At 44.2% G+C, this 20,674-nt stretch overlaps 1 protein-coding gene across 4 annotated transcripts; it reads right to left on the reverse strand.

Moving 5' to 3' along the window:
- Positions 1-812: 812 nt before the first annotated feature.
- LOC121576558 (single-stranded DNA-binding protein 3-like) lies at positions 813-17,679 on the reverse strand. Of its 4 annotated transcripts, none has more exons than XM_045223485.1 (17): positions 17,487-17,679; positions 16,529-16,601; positions 16,310-16,371; positions 15,981-16,065; positions 8,222-8,329; positions 6,529-6,603; positions 5,993-6,055; positions 5,665-5,802; positions 5,368-5,435; positions 5,224-5,278; positions 4,485-4,520; positions 4,269-4,323; positions 3,939-4,003; positions 3,569-3,647; positions 3,060-3,088; positions 2,717-2,818; positions 813-2,193 (listed from the first exon to the last, which is right to left on the reverse strand). In XM_045223485.1, the coding sequence occupies exons 1-17, from the start codon at positions 17,540-17,542 to the stop codon at positions 2,164-2,166; spliced, it is 1,179 nt and encodes a 392-aa protein (XP_045079420.1). In that variant the 5' UTR covers positions 17,543-17,679; the 3' UTR covers positions 813-2,163. The 4 variants fall into 4 exon arrangements, with proteins under 4 accessions (XP_045079420.1, XP_045079419.1, XP_045079422.1 ...); XM_045223484.1 differs by having other exon boundaries at positions 813-2,196; positions 17,487-17,675; XM_045223487.1 differs by lacking the exon at positions 6,529-6,603.
- Between the last annotated feature and the right edge of the window lie 2,995 nt (positions 17,680-20,674).

Raw genomic sequence — 20,674 nt, forward strand, 5'->3', positions numbered from 1 at the left:
TCTTGGCTGGAAGCGGTAGGCTATAGTGCCCTCTGCTGTGGTGGTCTGGTCAAGGCGCTGAGCGAGGATGGTGTGTCCTGCCCGCTTCAGGCTGGTGTGTACTGTGACCCTGGGCCTGCTGGGTCCAGAGGCAGCAGGGAGATGGAGGAGGGCTGGTACAGGCTAGTCTGGGACCTCGATACAGACACTTGTTTCCCCACACTTACCGGAGCAGAGAGATGTTCTGTATCACCAATCTGTTTGTTGTGTGCTGTAAGGTAGATGGAAGGCCCTAATCCAATGGATGAAAGTGGTCAGACAAAAATCTAAGGGACACAGGGTCGGCGTCCCAAATGGCACACAATTCCCTACATCAGGGGTGCTCAAACTACATAGGGCCCCATGGGTCCTTGTCGAAAGTAGTACAATAAATAAGGAAAAGGGTGCCATTTGGGATGCAGCCCCTGGACTAGAGGTCATCAGCACCAGTCACTTCCTGTCTCTCCAGTTTGTATGCAAGACTCCTCTTCTCTTCTGTCATATTTGATGTGTACTTGAATTAAAAAAATATATTTTATATGCACAAATTCTTAGTTTATATTTGTTGTGTTACTGGTTCTTCTTTTGGACACTTCCCCACTTTGTGGTAGTCAGGGGTAGCAGTAGATGAGAGCATTTGCGAGTTCAGCGAGTGCGAGAGATCTATTTACGTGTGTGGTGAGAGAGAGAGATTGTATGGGTGCCTGCTAATCCTCAACTAGAGAATGATCCTATCCAAATGACCCTACTTGCTGTGTAGAGTGGCAAAACAGGAAAAAAGAAAAACAGACAAGTCATTGTAAAATTATATTAACAAGCACTCTTTCCTCAATAAAAAAAAAACACAAAAAAAACAGCTAATAAAGGCAACCTAGGACAGAGGTGTATAATGCTTAATATTCACAGAAAATGAATAAAGGTTTATCACATTTACAAGACTGCCACTAAGTTTATGATAATACCTACTAGAATTTGTTTAGAAAGCGTTGGACTAATCTCAAAATAACTGGGTCAATATACATAGTCACATTGGTATCAAAATATAAAAAACAGCAATAAGAGGGCAAAAAAGAACAAACAATGAATACCTGGACAGAAGAAGAAAAACAGAACTACCAATGATACAATGGGTTTAACTCCTTCATCATCACGTCTTCGTCATGGAACAGTAGGAAAACACGGCTACAACCATGGTGAGAAAAGGGGCACAGAGTGTTAAGCACAGGCAGGGAAGGGGTTAAACACGTCACACGTGGACTGGAGCAGCTCTAGGTAGTATGTTGTACACAGATCTCAGCATTCATGCACCCCTGTTGTTTCCAAACCCATGGTTTAGCCCAAGTTTGCTTTCCCCCTTGACAGAGAACAAGAACAGCAGTGAGACTGTTAAAATAAAAAGCTTAATAAAACCAGTGCAGAATAAGATTGCTCTCCTCATCGACAAAAACAGAACCCACAAAACATTCCCTATCGATGAGATTCTGTTGACGCATTGAATGGGATCCAATTTTACATTTTAAAAACCCACTGAGCACTTAAACTGTTAAAGGTTCGATCACATTAGATCACATCACTTCCCCTTTAAAATGTGGCTAAATAGTACATTGGGACAAAGTCATTTAAAGGAGTTGTCACAGAGTTAAAGGCAGATTCAGACACCTGTTTTTAGACTCGTTTTGTGACACATACTACGTGGCTGAACGAGGGACCTGAAATATGAAAACAAAAAAGAGTTTTTCCTAGTTCACAATGCTTAATGCACATCAGTGTTTTAGGTGGCTATAAGCTGAAACATAAGATGACTGAACATCTTGCACCACAAAGCAATAATAAAAGCAAAAGAGGTCAACCATTTTCTTTGCTCGGGGGGGATAATCATTTCTGCAAAGAATTAAAAAAAACTTGGCATGTATGCAGTAGTTTCAGTAGCTGGTTTCGTCACACTTGGGGTGGTGATGAATGAAGAACTGTCCTTCATTTGGAGCGAAGAGGCGCAAGAAGTCGCCATTTTGAAAATGTGTATATCAGCATTCTGGAATTGCATGGAACCAAAATGGCGCCTGTCCCTGGTTCTGTGCTGATGTGTTTTGGCCATGTCCTGTTATGAGCTCGGATCCTCTGAGTGATGGCAGATGGAGGGGGATGTCACACACTCATCGTCATGGTAGGGGAGTACTGCTGAGGGGCACAGACGACAAAGAGTTAAAATCAGGAGCGCTTGCTGTTATGGCATGCCACACAACAAACAATAGACCACATACTGCAACCGTAGACAGGAAATGCACTTCCTCACTCTAGCCAAAAAACTGTTACTTGGCAACTGCCCCGTGCCCCCACACTACACTGCCACTGTAGGGTCAATGATTCTGTCACTGTGGCTTCCCTTGAGTGTCAATGTGCCATGACTGTTGCTTTAGTGTAGAGTAAATGCTGCCCTATAGGCACTATAGGCTTCTTCAAAGCTTCATTACTGGCAACAGTGACCTCATCTTGTTGTGTTCATTAGGCACCAAATGGAAGATAACGGACTGAAACATAGTGACTACCTGATCTTGTTCATTAGGAAACAATAAATTGTAATCCATTTTAAAACGTTTTCTTCAACACTACTTACAATTTTGACAAATAATTCCATCCTCTCCTACACTAAAAAAAACATTAAAACGTTTTCTATTGCATGGTGGGGGAGGGGCCTTACATTCTCACTCTGAAAGGAGTGCAGGAAGTTCCCGCCCAACTCGTCACCGTCCCTCGGGGTTCCAGGAGGGTTACTAATGCCACTTAAATGGTTTGGAGAGTTCTGCGAGGGGGCAGGAAAGAGACTAAGTAAAGAGGCAACAACAAGTAGTGTAAGTGCCATCCTGCCAACTCATTGTCACTCTTGACATTGACAGCAATGGAGTTGGCAAGAGCAGGCTAAACAAGAAGTTCAAACAAATGTATTGCACAATTTAGTTGAACTTTTAAGACAGCTTCAGAGTCCAAATGATTTGTCATGTTTTGATAGTAATTTATGTGTATAGCCATGTTATAGTATTCACCTTGTTGATTCCGTCCATATCACCAGAGCCTAAAAAATAAAATGTTTATAGTCTATGAACACAAATTAAAACGTTAGATTCTTTCTTGAACTAATAATGCAAAAGGTGCCCGACGAAAGCGTTCACTGCATCATTGGCCATATTTATGCTACAGCCTAGCACTATTGCTGAGAATGTCTGCTTGCTTCACATTACTGCTTGGTCTACTACACTGTACTGTGTGCATCCCAAATGGCACCCCATTCCCTATATAGTGCACTACTTTTCACCAGAACCCTATGGGCCCTGGTCAAAAGTAGTGCACTACATGGGGAATAGGGTGCCATTTGGGACACCATAGTTGAGGTAGCCTACGTTCAGATTGTCTGAGTCAGCAACTATTATTCCCAACTAGTCATGCACTAGTTAGTCAATACTGTTCTAAACTGAACTCAACCTGAATCGGCACTTGAGGATCTAGAGGACTATGTTGTGTTGTAACATTGGCAGAGTAGAGTGCAGTGCTTTACTTAGCGATCCATTCATGTGGTGTGGTTCCATGCCTGCCATGGCCCCCAGGGGTCCGTCAGAGCCAGGGCCCATAGGGAACTGTAGCAGGAGACAAGCACTGCCTTACTACACATCAAAAGGACAGGCACCACTATCACAACAGACTAGGCCAGGTAATGTCCCAAATGGCACCCTATATAGTACACTACTTTTGTCCAGGGCCCATAGTGCACTATGTAGGGAATGGGGTGCCATTTGGGATGCAACACAGTTTCATTATGGAAGAGTAGTTAACTTTTAAGATATGATTATAAGACACATCATCTGGCGATGAAGAATCATGAAACAATGCGACTACTACAAAATATCTGGTACGAGAAGGAGACTCACATTTGATCGGTTGCCAGGTCCAGTGTTGATCATGGTGTAGAGGTTGTCGCCAGAGTTGTTAGAGTCTGAAAAGTGGTTGATTATCAATCAAATCTCAATTATTATGACGATAATCAATAGACAAGTGTACTTCAGGCAATGAGAACAGCCAAGATGGCAAACGCAGTCATTGAAGATGACGTTTTCTTCGTCAAAACATTTTGACATTAATTTCTGTTCCCCAAGGTGGACTATTTTTTGCATTTCAGTCATTTAGCAGACGCTCTTATCCAGAGCGACTTACAGTTAGTGAGTGCATACATTTTTAATACTGGACTATGGGGTACCTACCAGCAGGGCTAGGTATAATGGGTGTTCCAGGGGGTCCCCCTCCTCCAGAACCTCCCTGCAGAGAGTGGCAGAAGAACACAAACCATTTATAATTCAACAGTAAATTACAACACTAGCAATTTATCTGTATCAGGTCAAATTCTACAAACACCAGGACAATAACAATAATATATTGGCGTCTGACTGAAGTGTGTGATCGTCAGGGAGTGTCCTTACCCCGTATGCTCCAGGAGAAGGTGATGAGTAAGGTATCTGAAACAATCACAACAGAAACATTTCAGACCAGGAACAGGGAATCGAAATCGGTGTTCACCTCTCAAAATGCCATCATTCATCATTTTAGCATCGCTCTAACATCAGCAGCCTAATCGGTATCTAGCTTACATGGAAGCTGGGGGTGTGTCCCGCACCCTATTCCCTATATAGTGCACTTATTTTAACACGAGTCCTATGGGTTCTGTAGTGCACTATAAAGGGAATAGGGTACCATTTAGGACGTAGCCTGGGATACATAATACTTCAATTACATCCAGGACTGGGGAACTTGGTAATGCATTAGGCCTCCAGAGCTCTTACTGAGAGAGGACAGACAGACTGCTGCAATCTGAACCGACAACATCATGGTGTGTGTGTGTGTACAAAACATTAGGAACACCTGCTCTTTCCATGACAGTCTGACCAGGTGAAAGCTATGACCCCTTATTGCTGTCACTTGTTAAATCCACTTCAAATCAGTGTAGATGAAGGGGAGGAGACAGGTTAAAGAAGGATTTTTAACATGGGCCAGCATCCCCATGGAACGCTTTCGACACCTTGTAGAGTTCATGCCCCGACGAATTGAGCCTGTTCTGAGGGCAAAGGGGGGTGCAACTCAATATTAGGAAGGTGTTCCTAATGTTTTGTACACTCAGTGTATATAGTATGTGTGTGTGTCTAGAGGGGAAATTGGACTCACCGAGTTGCCGTTGTTCGGATTGGGCCATGGTCGTCCAGCACCTGGGCCTGGGCCCCTGCATCGTGGTGAGAGAAACCCCAGTTAGAAAACAACACACACTGGAGATGCATCATGTGGAAAGGGAGTGATAGAGAGAAGGCTCACATCATGTTCACTCCTGGCATCCCAGGGCCCATGGCGTTGTGTGGAGGCCGCATCCCACCACCAAAGTTCTGCAACGATAGCTAAGAATCAGACTACCATAACCAGAAAGAACCAAGGCCAAGAACCGAGAGAGACTGGATGGGTGATGTTGGGCAGGCAGTTTCAATAATGAGGGGGCTAGTCTGCGAAAGACTACAGGCATTTTGTAAACTGCTGAGAGATAATGGCTACTTATAGATTGGTGTGTAACACTACTAGTCTGACAGAATGGGAGATAATGGGGACATAGCAGTCTACCTGGGGTCCTGGACCCATAGGGCCCAAGCCTCGAGGCCCACTCATTCTCTGCATCGGTCCCAAGTTAGGATGGCCTTGTGGTCGTGTGTGATCCATGTTTTGGAGCATGAGATGGGGGCCGGGGCCACCGCCAGGAGGCTACGAGACAGACAGGGGAAAGAGGGAAGGAGGAACACTGACAATCATGATGCCAAGACAAGTTATCCCAACAGCAACTCATACGGAGGTAAATCCCTTTGTTAAAACAACAGTAGTAGTGCTGGGTAGACTGATGATAGTACTATATGGTGATGGTGGTGGAGAATGCGGGGTACTGTAATTTGTTTACCTGGTTGCCCATCCGGATAGGAGGACCTCGTTGGCCTGTGGCGAAGCGTGGGTTCATGAAAGACTACAAACAAACAATTCATTTACATTCATTAGTGTTTCGTCACAACATAACGTCAACACAATTAAACTGAAGAAACAACCATTGCAACCATCCATAAGGAGGTAGTTGCTTCACTTGTAATATCTATAACATGTGTATAAACACCTATAATAACGGTTTCCTATATCCCACTTTGTTTTAAAAAGACGTTTCTGCGCTGCATCCAAAAGCGTCAAGCTGAATGACAGATGCGGAAGCGTACAGACAGAGATAGCATGAGGAGCCATGGGGGTGAAATAACAGTAGTCTTCCAAATAGGAAAGCACATAGAGAAACAGAGTTCCAACAAAGAGACAGAGGCTGCGTCCCAATTTAAATGACATCCTATTTTCTATATAGTGCACTACTTTCCACCAGGGCCCAGGTCAAATGCAATACACATATACAGATTAGGGTGTGACTTGGGACACATCCAGAGGAGAGAGCAGCAGTACCTGGCTTTGTGGTCCCATCATACTGTTAGGGAGAGGAGGCTGGGGGTGAGGAGAGCCCTGGGGACCAGGAGGACCCTGTGGCGTCACAGAGAGACCGAGAGAGCGACAGATGGCGGGAAGGAGAGAAGAGAAAGGAGGATTACTGAGCTGAGCAGAGACGAGTGAGAGGCTGCTGTGCAAATACAAAAAGCTGCGCGGTATATCTGTTGATTATTCACTCCGCAGTAGTAGGAGAGAGAGAGAGAGCGAGAGAGAATGTGTGCTCTGATGCCTGCCAGTCAGAACAGCAGCCAGCCTCCAGCTTGTCATCACTGGCAATTTCCCCCTCTGCCAATTACCACAGCATCAATTAAGCCCTATGCAATTAGCTTTACGGCAGCCGCCCCCAAACACTGTCACTGTGGGCCAATGCGGCTGTTAACAGGGTGGCTTAATTAAAACCACTTACATATTCAAATGACTCTGATAAAGGGAGATCTCTGTGCGTGTGTATGTATGCATGTGTAAGTCTCTTTCGCTCTCTCACACACACACACACACACACACACAGCCATGCCTACAGTGAGTTGGGCTACATATACTGTAATTACTTCTCTGGTTTTCAAAACACAAACATCAATGACTAATCCTATAGACAACATGCCTACATAGCCTACCTAAAGAAACAGAAGTGAGTGGTTTGACTTCACTACAGAGGGAAAGCTGCCAAGAGTTTATCCTCATGGGGTATTGATTTACGGCAGGTGTTACAGCACCTTTCCATTTCTCGATTAAGGGCCCAAATGCACCGCCCGGTTTCACTACAGTACACTGAATGGGTAGACAGACAAATTATTTTCTGATGTCTACTAAAAACACGGCTGCATCCAAAATGGCACCCTACTTTTGACAAGAACAATTAGTGTGCTATGTAGCGAATAGGGTGCCATTTGGGCTATAGCCACATGCTCAGAGCAGGAACTAGACTACAGACCACAGCAGAGCAGAGCATCATTGACACACACACACAACGGGTACCGATGTGGAAGGCACGTCAGCAGGGCGGTAGAACAGAGAGACAGCAGAGCAGATGAGAGTGAGGAAAGTTGCACAATAGTGTGGCTCATGCACGCACATACAGGCTAAACTCTTTACTTGAGAATCACACATACAGTAACTTATCGATGCTTTATTGACATCAATGGAGTTCAGCAGAAATTGAAGTCAGTTTTTCTTGCTTGTGGATCTTAAGTTAGGATTCAGCTAATAAAGCAGTGGTCTCCAACCTATGGTCCTGGGACCACTTGTGGTCAGGGAAGGTACTTCAGGTGGTCCACACATTCCCCCCCCCCTCCCCTATAAAATGATAATAAAGAGATATGGTGGTCCTCTGAAAGGAAAGAATTGGGACCCATAGAGCAGGGGTCAGCAACAGGCGGCCTGCAGGCCAAAACCACAACATTTTAGTTAAAACAATTAAAATACACTAAAATCACCAGGAATTCAGCAGGGGAAAGATAGTGTCCAGAAATTAAGCAACAAATTTGATCGTGTCTCAAGGTATGAAATGATTGTTATATTTTTGGGCTGTGTACAAATGATTACAATTATGTTCAATTCGCACCTAAATAAATCGTCCCGCAGCTGAATCTAGTTGCCTACCCCTGCCATAGAGTGTAGATGGAGGGATGTGTGAGAGGTAGGAAACACTGACCTGGAAGAATCCAGGGGGCATGGGTCCACCGGGCATCCCCTCTCCAGGGGGAATCCCCCCCCCAGGGGGAATCCCCCCCATCACAGGACTGGGGGCTGCAGCCGCACTCTGGAAACAAAACAAACACCGGTTAGAGGGGTTGCATCTGAAATACGGGTTGCAGATCTAACTGTTTGCTTTGTAAGCATTTGTAGGGTTATAAAACCTTTCAACATATGTTATTTAACATGTCTGGAATCATAGACAGCATAGCCATTAGATAGATGGAATGCTAAACAACAGATAGCGCGCGCACCCACACACACTCAAAAGTTTGACAGAGTTGGAATCTAATTTCACAGCCAAATGTGCTGATCCAGCAGGGGCCCAGTAGATTTGATAAGAATCTGTGGGATTCACTCATTCACTTCAAAGTGCTCAGGCACAGCAGGATCTCCCTGCTAGGCCATTTCCTGTCTCGACCACAGCCATAATTCACTAATGGGCCATTTGCTTTGGTCACACGCTTTCGCTCTTCTTTAGTAGGAGCCTTTGACCAGAGGCTAATGCCTACAGGACAGACTGACATTAGTATCTGGTATCCATGGCTATAGATTGATGGCGGTTGAGACTAATAGAGCTGTCGTAAGTAGGGGAATAACGGTATAAGGTACGCCTTTATGCATACGCGCGCTCACACACACACACACCTTGAAAACAAAGGCATGCGCGCTCACACACACACACACACCTTGAAAACAAAGGCATGCACACACACACATCTTGAGAAAATAAAGCCACACACACAGGCTCACACACACCTTACTCTATCCTTCACACACACCTGCCTCTCTAAAGCAGTAGACCTCCTCAGACATCACGAGTCGATATAGCCATGGTCCCTGGTATATCGACTCACTGCACCCCTTCCTAATTCTATCTAGGCCGGGCCCTGCAGGGCCACTGAAATACCACAGCAGGGAGAGAAGTGAGGCCGGAGGGAGCCAGCCAGGAATCACCCAGCCTGTTACTGGAACGCACAGACAACAGTTAGCTATGTTCAGGGGGAATCCAATACTACCACTCCTGTATTGAGCCTACAGAGCTATACACAGCTTTGGGAGACTAGTATTGTTGTCATAGAATAGTGTGATCAACCCACAATCCTCTCTAAGAATGATACCTTCGAAATCATTAACAGTCATAGTTACGTTCCATAACAATTTTCCTCAATATCTATTCCAGGGCTGGGGTTCAATTCCATTTCAATTTATTCAATTCAGGAAGTAAACTGAAATTGCAATTCCAATTTTCCTCAATGCTTCTCCATGAGAATTTTTTATTTATTCATTTCCTTCTAGAACTGACTGAATTTAAATGGAATTCACCCCAACTCTGATCTATACTATATAAAACCAAGTCCAGTACACTACTTTACTCCTTAAAAATTGCCTTTTTCCATCACACACCAGTGTGTTGCCAGTGTTTATCTTAATGTAAGCTCTAGTGTTATTTTCTAGGCTTACGTTTTGACTCAGAAAAGGTTGGTGACCACTGCCCTATATAGTGCACTACTTTTGACCAGTGCCGGCACTATCTAGAGAATAGAGTGTCATTTGGGCCGGAGCCGCTGTTCTGCTGCGGGAGAGGAGGGCCAGGACTACCAGATACTTTAGTAAAGGAGGGGGCAGATGTCATACTCTGCTGCCTGGGGGCCTGAGGAGTGGGGTGGGGCGGGGGCTTCTTTATGACAGACTAGACCAACGCCTCTGGGTCAGTGTGTGTATTTAAGAGAAAGGCCATACAGAGTCATTAAAGAGGGGTTATGAAAGGGTAGGTCACAGCCGCTGTTGTTGTACAAAAACAGACAAACGCCCCCATCCACATCCACAGGGCTGTAGTGGAGCGGGTTGAGAGAAGTTCCTTGGTGTCCAATCACTAAGGACTTAAATAATGGTCCACACACACAGTAGTGAAGAAGGCACGACAGTGTCTCTTCCCCCTCAGGAGGTTGAAAAGATTTGGCAAAAAGTTCTACAGCTGCACCATTGAGAGCATCTTACATTTACATTTTAGTCATTTAGCAGACGCTCTTATGTCTCTCTGTATTCCCTCTGCTCCTCCCTTGGTTGCTGGGCATATTTAACAGCGCCCCCCTCCCCTCCATCCCTCCCTCTCCTCCTCCCCCCACCTTCCCCTCCCTCCGTATTCCCTCTGCTCCTCCCTTGGTTGCTGGGCATATTTAACAGTGCCCCCCATCCCTCCCTCCTTCCCCTCTCCTCCTCCCCCCACCTTCCCCTCCCTCCGTATTCCCTCTGCTCCTCCCTTGGTTGCTGGACATATGCTACAGTGGCCTCTCCCTCCCTCCCTCCCTCCTTCCTTCCCCTTTCCTCCTCCCCTCTTCCTTCTCCTCCTCTCTGCCTCCCTCCCTCCGCTCCTCCCTTGGTTGCTGGACATATGCTAGTGGACTCTTCCTCCCTCCCTCCTTTCCCTCTCCTCCTCCTCTCTCCCCCTCCTTCCCTCCTCCTTCTCCTCATCTCTGCCTCCCTCCCTCCTTCCCCCCCTCCCCTCTCTCCGTATGCCCTCTGCTCCTCCCTTGGTTGCTGGACATATGCTACAGTGGCCTCTCCCCCCTCCCCTTTTCCAATCTGTCCCTTAGTTCCCTGACAGCCATCAATCAGCGGCTGACACCATGGTGACGGGATTCCCAGGGGAGCATCTGTCAGACCCAGCGTGAATATGCCAGGGAAGGAGGGTCTGCGCTTTACGAGCCGTGATGCAGCGCTGCTTCCCTGCATGCTAGCAGCCCAGACAGCCTCCCCCCCCCATATACAGCCAAGCCAGCCAGCCAGTCACCTCCCCCCCACCTACAGCCCAGCCAGCCACCTCCCCCCACGCACAGCCTGCAGAGACAAAGACATGGGACTACTGGCCCTGGAGGGAGGGAGGGAGAGACTGACAGAAGAGCGACGGGGGGGTGGAGAGAAGGAGAGCACTTGAGAGGCCTCACCCTATTAGACTCTGAAGTCAAATGTCTACTGTTTGCTGATGATCTGGTGCTTCTGTCCCCAACCAAGGAGGTTCTACAGCAGCACCTAGATCTTCTGCATAGATTCTGGCAGACTTGGGCCCTGACAGTTAATCTCAGTAAGACAAAAATAATGTCCAGTTGCCAGGACCACAAATACAAATTCCACCTAGACACTGTTGCCCTAGAGGACACAAAAAACGATACATACCTCGGCCTAAACATCAACACCACAAGTAACTTCCACAAAGCCGTGAAGAGACAAGGGAAGAACAGCCTTCTACACCATCAAAAGGAACATAAAATTTGACATCCCAATTAGGATCTGGCTAAAAACACTTGAATGAGTTATAGAACCCATTGCCCTCAACGGTTATGAGGTCTGGGGTCCACTCACCAACCAAAAATTCCCAAAATGGAACAAACACCAAATTGAGACTCTGCATGCAGAATTCTGCAAAAACATCCTGTGTACAACGTAAAACACCAAATAATGCATGCAGAGCAGAATTAGGCCGATACCCGCTAATTATCAAAATCCAGAAAAGAGCAATTAAATTCTACAACCACCCATAACAAAGGCCTCACCTACAGAGAGATGAATTTGACAACAAATACAGATTTGTGGAGCACAAACACCATTGTAAAAACAACCTATATTTATCAGTTTATTTATTTCCCCCTTTGTACTTCAAATATTTGCACTTTGTTACAACACTGTACATAGCCAATAATATAACATTTGAAATGTCTCTATTCTTTTAAAACTTGTGAGTAACGTTTACTGTTAATTTCTGATAGTTTATTTCACTTTTGTTTACGGTCTATTCCACTTGCTTTGGCAATGTCAACATATGTTTCCCATGCCAATAAAGCTCTTCGAATTGAAAGGGGGGAGAGAGAGAGAGAGCGAGACTGGGGGAGAGAGAGAGGGAAAGATATAGAAGAGAGATAGGGGGTGGAGAGAAGTAGAGATCGAGAGAGAGAGGGAGGGAGGAGGAGAGAGAAAGATAAGAGAAAGGAAAATGAGAGAGAGAGGGAGAGGAGGAAGTCTGGGCCCACGCAAACAAAGACAGAATGGGCCCACTGTCCATGTGTATTTGTACTAGCCTAAGGTGAACACAGGAAGAACCAACATCAATACACAGGGATCCCATCTCTCGATACCGCCACAGACATAACACAGTTGACTAGTTTCATTGACATATCAACAAATGTATTCAAAAGCCAAACAAGCCTATTCATTTGCACACCCTACTGCTCTCCTTCACAATCACAGCACGTCTCTGTGTCAAAAAGCTGTCCATTTCTGTTGGCTAGCACTAGCCTAACGCTAAAGATGTATGGTTGTTAGCTAGCTAGCTAAGGAGGCTCCATTGTGTGCCTCCTCCTACTGGCTCTAGGGCTGAACGATTAATTGCATTCGCGATAATATCGCGATTTGACTGAACGCGATTTTCTAATCGCAACGTGCGCGATTTGAGGTGGTCACGTGACGCGACTTTTCATGCTGTCCAGCGCAATGGCCTCTTGCTCGACGGAACAGTCAGAAACTGACACAGCTGATACTTTAATATCGAAGAGGAACAGCACGTCGGTGGTGTGGAACTATTTTGGTTTTAAAAAAGAAGATGCTGAGCAGCGTCAGGTGTTGTGCAGAGCATGCCGTGCTCCGATTGCTACTTCACGGGGTAACACTACAAACCTGTTTCAGCACTTAAAAAAATACCACAAATCAATGCATGACAGTTGTATGACCAAAATGCCGAGCATCAGTGCGCGAGACAAGCCAAATACCTCAAGACAGGGATCACTGACAGAAATGTTCGAAAGTGTCACTCCGTATGAACGTAATTCAAAACGGCACGGAGAAATCACTCGGACAATAACCGAGTTCATAGCCAAAGATATGATGCCTCTCAGCACGGTGACCAAGCCTGGGTTCATGGCATTAATACATACGCTTGATAAACGTTACAGTATACCCTCCCGCACATACTTCAGTCAGACTGCCATACCGGAGCTGTACAAAAAGTGCAAAGAGAAAGTCGCCGCGGAACTTAAAACGGTGGAGTTTTTGCTAGCACTACTGATATGTGGTCAAGCCGCACAGCTGAGCCGTACCAGAGTCTTACAGTCCATTTTATTGATCAGAACTGTTGGATAAGTATGGCTGGCAGTGCCATACTCGTAGTGAACTTTAGTCTGTGTGGTGTGTTATTGTTGTGTACTTGAGATAAGTGAGGCTCATCTATTTTATATTATAATATTCAAATCGTTTATAAAAAATAGTTTGTCTAAATTAAAAGTGCATTTCTCATTTTTTATTTATAACTTTATTTACTTTGATTTTACAAAATATTTTCAAAGCAAATTCCTTGTTTCAGTTGTGTGAAATGTTACTGACTTGGGAGCAGTAAGATACATACAATTTAAAATTATTTTTTTCTTAAGACTGTACCTTTTGCACACAGTGTTTACAAAGTTCATGCCTTTGTTTAAATTATTTAAATGCACAGTGGCAAAGCCACAGATGTTTCTGTAATGAGCAGTTCAATAAAAATGTCATTTATTTCAAGTCATACATGTTTGAATTTAATTCTAACAAATAGACCCAGCCTATGGGAAAGAACATTTCACACTAAATGTATATACTATTGTGTTGGTCATATTTAAATCATTCATTATGTTTTGTAGGGGAAAAAGGATAAATAAATTAAATCGCATATTAAATCGCAATCGCAATATTGGGGGCAAAAAATCGCAATTAGATTATTTTCCAAAATCGTTCAGCCTTAACTGGCTCCCAGGTCACCTGCCAGATCAGGAGGGCTATTGTTGCCTTGACAACCCTCTCTGGCAAGAGCAAGGCCCAACATCCCCGCTTTAACCCCTTCCTGGGATGTCAACCCCACAATGGGTGGATCTCAAGTCTACAGTGGCCTCCTCTCCAACTAGTATGTTTTCCTTTGTCTGGGCTGGTCTTAGTGGCCTGCAGCACTGTACAGGTGAAAGTACATCCCTCAGTGGGCTTCTGCTATGGTACTGGCTCCTATCTTGTCTTCTTAGATCAGTGAAGGGTGTACTCATTAGTGCACACCATAGCAAAACATTTGTTTTTTGCAACAGAAGAGGTTTTGCAATGAAAACGAGCGTTTCTCATTGGACAACTTCAGGATAGTCCCTTCCTGTTTGTCCATTTTTGGTTCCTAGTGAAAAAACATAACAGACGAAGAAAACAGAAAGAGGAAGAATGGAGGCTATTTGGACACTCCCAGGTTGGACTACCTGTCCTGGGGAAGTCTGACCTCTGACCTGACCAGCAGTAGTATGAGATAGGAGTGATGATGGGGAGACTAAAGCCATTTCCCCAAGTGCATAGTGTTCTGAACATGCAAAGACAATATGCAAATGGTCAATATGCAACAGCCAGGTTTAGTGACAGGCCACAAGCGCTGTGGAAATATATTGAAAACTACAAGCTCTATGAATTTGAGTTCCATTGGAGTAGGCTACTACCATCCTGTAAGTTCAGGAAAAAACATGGTAGCACAAGATGGGGACAGGTTCATCTTTAGTTTTTTTTTTTTTTTTTTTTACTCTTGGCCACTACCATTCGAGATAATTGAGAATCTGAACCCATTTTGCTCAAACTCTGCTTACGAACATTGCACAACAGTGACTGGACACAACAAACAGAGAGCAGGGTCATGTCCATTGGAGCACGCAATAGAAAACACTTTGCAACCAAAAACAAAAATGAGCGTTTCTTTTTGGACAGGTCCAGGTAATACCTCCCTGTTTCAGTCTTTTCTTCTTCTGTTTGGTGCCCTAATGAACAACACCCAGGTCTGAATCACAGGAAACATGGGTCAGTATTTTTCCTCTGGGTGATGAAATGAGAGGTAGTGAGAGGTGAGTGCTGCAGCACGGTGGAGAAACAGGGAGGGGGGAGTCCACATCAGATCAGACATGTCTGGCTCAGGACATGCTGACGTAAACACCGTTTTCCCAGAAGCCTTTAAGCTCTGTACTGTCGGAGGGTCATCGTCAGGGCAAGATGACAGCTGGATGGACAGCTATAGGATGCTGCCGAGACACCCTGACAAACTATAGCCTACATCACACACACCTGAAGTCCACGAAGCCTGATAAATAGCTACACACACACGGCTCTGAAACATCCTGCCCTACTGCTCTGACATACTCTGTACACTACCCAGAGAGGAGAGCAGGAGCAACACACCAGCTATATGCAGGAGAGTACAACTGGGGCCCATTTAAATTAAGATTAGAAGGTATGGCCCAAGATACCTCTCTCTATCGCCACTACCCAAGGCATCAAAACCATACAAGGGGTAACAAGGAAGATGGGTCTCTATGTAGTAGGTCTAGATCTCACAGCAGAGGAAAGTACTCATTGCATAAGTTTGCTTTCCAACACCTGAGAAAAACAGGTACTCATAGCAAAACATGTCTTAATTTATTATTCTGCTCATCTGGGTGCGCTCTCATTCTACATTCATGTAGGCTCAAAGGAAACCAGGGCCTGTATTCATAAAGTGTCTCAGAGTAGGAGTGCTGATCTAGGATCAGATTTCCCTTTAAGATCATAATGAATACGATTATATGGACAGAGGGACCTGATCCCAGATCAGCACTCAGACGCGTTATGAATACGGGCCCAGGCTCTTCAGCAGAACCCCAGCAACATGTGCAGCAGCAAGTCTTATGAGGAGGAGCAGAACTCACGTAATCATGGAAGGCCTTCGCTTCACTGGAGTGGTCACACGTCTCTCTTCTCTCTGGTGCGGCGCAATACAGGTCCCAAAATACACTGTGGACAAGACACACAGCTCGTGGAGCAACGGAATAATGTACATGATACAATATGGTGTATTGACATCAGTGGAGGCTGCTGAGGGGAGGATGGCTCATAATAATGGCTGGAATGGAGTCAACGGAATGGCATCAAACACATGGAAATCGCGTTTGATACCATTCCATTGACTCCATTCCAGCCATTATTATGAGCCGTCCTCCCTCAGCAGCCTCCACTGATTGACATACGGAACACTTACCACCACCAAGAGTGTAGGAACCCAGGGGGTTCCCCGAGTGTGATGTTCTTTTCCCATCGGATCTGGAAAAGGGGTGAATAAAAAAATTGTGCATGAACAATAGGGCCTACTTTAACAAAAAAAACTATGACATTTATTGATTCAAAATGGGAATTAGTTTGTTGTTGAAGTATGGTCACATGGATAGGACTGATATCCAGTTAGTAGTAAGATACTCACCTCTGATAAAAAGGTCTGTGCGGACTTCTGTGCTCCTATGTGTAACAAATATTCATAGACGTATAAAGCTAACCTGTGAAATAAATAAAAAACAGTTTGAATAATATTATGGCATAAAAAGCAAGTATTTTAGGCTACTCTAAATTAGCCTTATTTGACTCCATTTCAACGCAGACATATTAGCCTACACAAACGGAGGTAAATTAATTAGGCCTAATGGGTGTTTGGGTCTCTAATCAACTAAGATGTCTTGCACTTTGGGGCACATGATCGACAGACCAGGGGTGTAATCATTTGTCCAAACAGTTGCAGTTCCGTTTTTCAACTAAAACTAGAGTTTCTATTGGAGAAATTCTGGTAGGTCCCGCCCCATTTGGTTCACTTCAGTTTAAGAAACGTTTTGCAACAGAATCGGCGGGATGAATACACCCCTGAATTTTCATTCAACGTTTTGCATGGAACACCGACTCCAAATGGTATTTTCGCACGATGGCTTTCCAAACACTTCAAATTGGAAACATTGTAACCAAGAAGAAAACGCGTAATTATAGGTCGATAAATGAGTGTTGGAGACGACCTTCGTAGCGGCGAACTCAAACGAAGTAGTAACCGAAACATTGGGGAAGCAACCTTTTAATCAATTAATGTAACAGAAAAAATACATAAAGCAAATTGGAAGGTGCATTTGTTCACGATACTTATTTTTCCACAAACAAAATCTATAGATATAGTTTACAGACGCTGAACTGAAAATAAAAGCAACCATTTACGTTCAGTAATGAGGCCAAGGAAGAGTATAAAGCCGAAGTCAGAATCGGGAACGAATGGCGAGCAGACAAGGCGGTTCATTCAATTCCATCCCCCTCGGTAAGAGGAAATTCGCTGTCCGGCAAACCACAAAGCCGAGGAGCGGGGGGGTACAATATGCATTAGGTATGAAATATGTTTGAAAACTTACTTTTCCCGTGCTTGCCCATCCGACGGCACAACGGACCCTTTGCCTTTAGGGAACATGATTTTGTGAGGGAGAACGCCCGCCTTCTCTTTCTCTATTTTCGCTATTTCATCTGTCCGACCATCAGTCAGCCACCGCCGCGAACCTCTCTCGCACTCCTACCGCACTTCTCAACCGAGCCTGGTCAAGGAGAAGGGGATATTGCTAAATTGACTGGCAACTTTTTTCACCAATGAGCGTACAGGAATTCCATATAGCCCTGCCTTAACGTTATGTCACGCTTTTCTGTTGCCAATTGGAGGTGGTTGTTACAGTAGGCCATCTACTTTACATATCCCAACGTTTATTATCATGCAAAGTTCGAATAAAAGGCACAATATCTTCAACATTGAGTGGTATCATCTAGACAAGCACTTCAGTTTTAGCCCTCTCAATGAGCCTAAATTATACTTTATCCATAGGACATAAGCAAATAGAACATTTTGTGTATTTTCATTGTAGCCTAGCTGGTTTTGCTAATGTTAACCCATATTCTGTTTCATTTCTGTGGTTGAAATGTCACAGTCCATAGACTATTGTGAAATGCAAAGGTTTTTTCCCAAGAAGTAGGTTATTTATGTTATGGTTTTTATCATAGGTGTAGGCTACCACCTGTTTCCATCTAGTCTAATGTTTATAATTTACTATTCAAGAGTATTAGATCTGAAACAGCAGAGGGTGCACCCCCCTATGCACATCGACGGGACCGCAGTGGAGAAGGTGGAAAGCTTCAAGTTCCTTGGCGTACACATTACTGACAAACTGAAATGGACCACCCACACAGACGGTGTGGTGAAGAAGGTGCAACAGAGCATCTTCAACCTCAGGAGGCTAAAGAAATGTGGCTTGGCACCTAAACTTTTACAGATGCACAATTGAGAGCATCCTGTCGGGCTGTATCACCGCCTTGTACGGCAACAGCACCACCCGCAACCGCAAGGCTCTCCAGAGGGTGCACAATGCATTACCGGGGGCAAACTACCCGCCCTCCAGGACACGTACGGCACCCGATGTCACAGGAAGGCCAAAAAGATCATCAAGGACATCAACCACCCGAGCCACTGCCTGTTCACCCCGCTATCATCCAGAAGGCGAGGTCAGTACAGGTGCATCAAAGCTGGGACCGAGAGACTGAAAAACAGCTTATATCTCAAGGCCATCAGACTGTTAAACAGCCATCACTAGCACATTAGAGGCTGCTGCCTATAGACATAAGACTAGAAATCACTGGCCACTTTAAGAAATGGAACACTAGCCACTTTAATCATGTTTACATGTCTTGCATTACTCATCTCATATGTATATACTGTATTCTATACTATTCTACTGTATCTTAGTCCATGCCGCTCTGACATCGCTCATCCATATATGTATATATTCTTAATTCATTCCTTACTTAGATTTGTGTGTATTGGGTATATGTTGTGAAATTGTTAGATATTACTTGTTAGATATTACTGCACTGTCGGAGCTAGAAGCACAAGCATTTCGCTACACCCGCAATAACATCTGCTAAACAAGTGTATGTGACCAATACAATTTGATTTGATTTGAACTGAAGTAGCAGCATCTTCCCCTTTAAGAAAACTGCAAGTAAAAAGAGACATTTTATTGGTTGTTGATATGGAATAGGTTCACGGGTCCCTGAAAACTGTTGACTGTGAAGACGCCCCGTAGGTAAACAAGCTACACGCTCTGTCACGCGTCTGGCTGAAAAGGAGTATTGTATCCTAAAACGTTCAATTAGAATGTCCTGTTATCACATTGCTACCAATTGTATTGTCATTAGCCTTCTGTTTCTGGTACTTTGCAAATTAAAAGCTATCCTACTGTAGCCTCACATACCCATACAGTTGATAATTTCTCCACAATCGTTAAAACATTGTCTTCTCATTTTGTTTGAATCCGATTAGACTCAAACTAGTTAGCTGAAAGTATATATATTTTTTGTTTAACCTATTTTTGTTCTCATTGACAACTCACATCTCATACCTGATCGGCCGGTGAATTTATGTAAACCAAATAGGCCTCCAGATACGAGAATGCAGTTCAACTCGAAAGCCGAGTTGCATTCATAACCAACTGGGAAGGTGGTATTTACCACATATGACTGGGAAAAATGAACTTGAATGCCCCTCCAACTGGTAATTACAAGTGGGTAACTCCTCATCCATCCCTGAGCTCCGACTTCTCCCACATGCTGACCTCTGACGTCGCCTACTAAGGAAATTATCTCGATAACAAGATTTTCGGCAGTTAAAAACAACAGCAAACCTTATTTATAAAAAATAAATCTATTAATATGGTTTTTCAACACTATCATTGGTTTAAAAGCATGATAGCTTTACTTTTATCTTATGGTTGATGCAGCTTGTTGGCCATTAGTCAAACAGCGTTTCTCAACTTTGACTTGGTACCCTATATAGCCTCGTTATTTTTATGTAATTTTCTTGTGTTACTTTTTGATTTTATTTTTTTGCTTTAGTTTATTTAGTAAATATTTTCTTAACTCTATTTATTGAACTGCATTGTTGTAAGGGCTTGTAAGTAAGCATTTCACGTTAAGGTCTACACCTGTTGTATTCGGCGCATGTGACAAATACAATTTGATTTGATTTGAACTGGTATTTACAACTTCACAACTAGTAATTACCACCTTCCCACTTGGTTATGAACGAATCTTAACTTAATGGGGTAAGTTGTGACAGGACAAACCTGCCATAGTGCAGCACTCGTTCTGTAAACATTGTGTTAAAAAAAATCAAAGGACAAATCTCTTGGTTCTCAACCTGTAACCTTAAATTCACTATAGACTATATGAGTTATCTGTCAGGGGACATTGGGGTATAGGCCTGTACAGGGGCACAACTTTGGTTTTAGAAGGGGGGGGGGCATAATAATAATAATAATTTATTTTTTTATCCAGTCGGATAAACACTCCAAACAGCCTACCTGACCGCTCAGACGCATCCGCATGGTCCTAAAGCACACAGTTGCCTCGTTTTGTATCACATTCCAATGATACAACTGGGGGGGACAAAAATTCAATTTCAGAATGTGAGGGGGACATGTATTTGTAGGATAGGTCCTACTTTCCTTCCAGACTAAACAGGTAAGAAAGCGTGATCACATGTGTGTCTATGCTACTACAG

Source organism: Coregonus clupeaformis, chromosome 11, assembly GCF_020615455.1.
Source record: "Coregonus clupeaformis isolate EN_2021a chromosome 11, ASM2061545v1, whole genome shotgun sequence".
NCBI classification, from domain to species: Eukaryota; Metazoa; Chordata; class Actinopteri; order Salmoniformes; family Salmonidae; genus Coregonus; species Coregonus clupeaformis.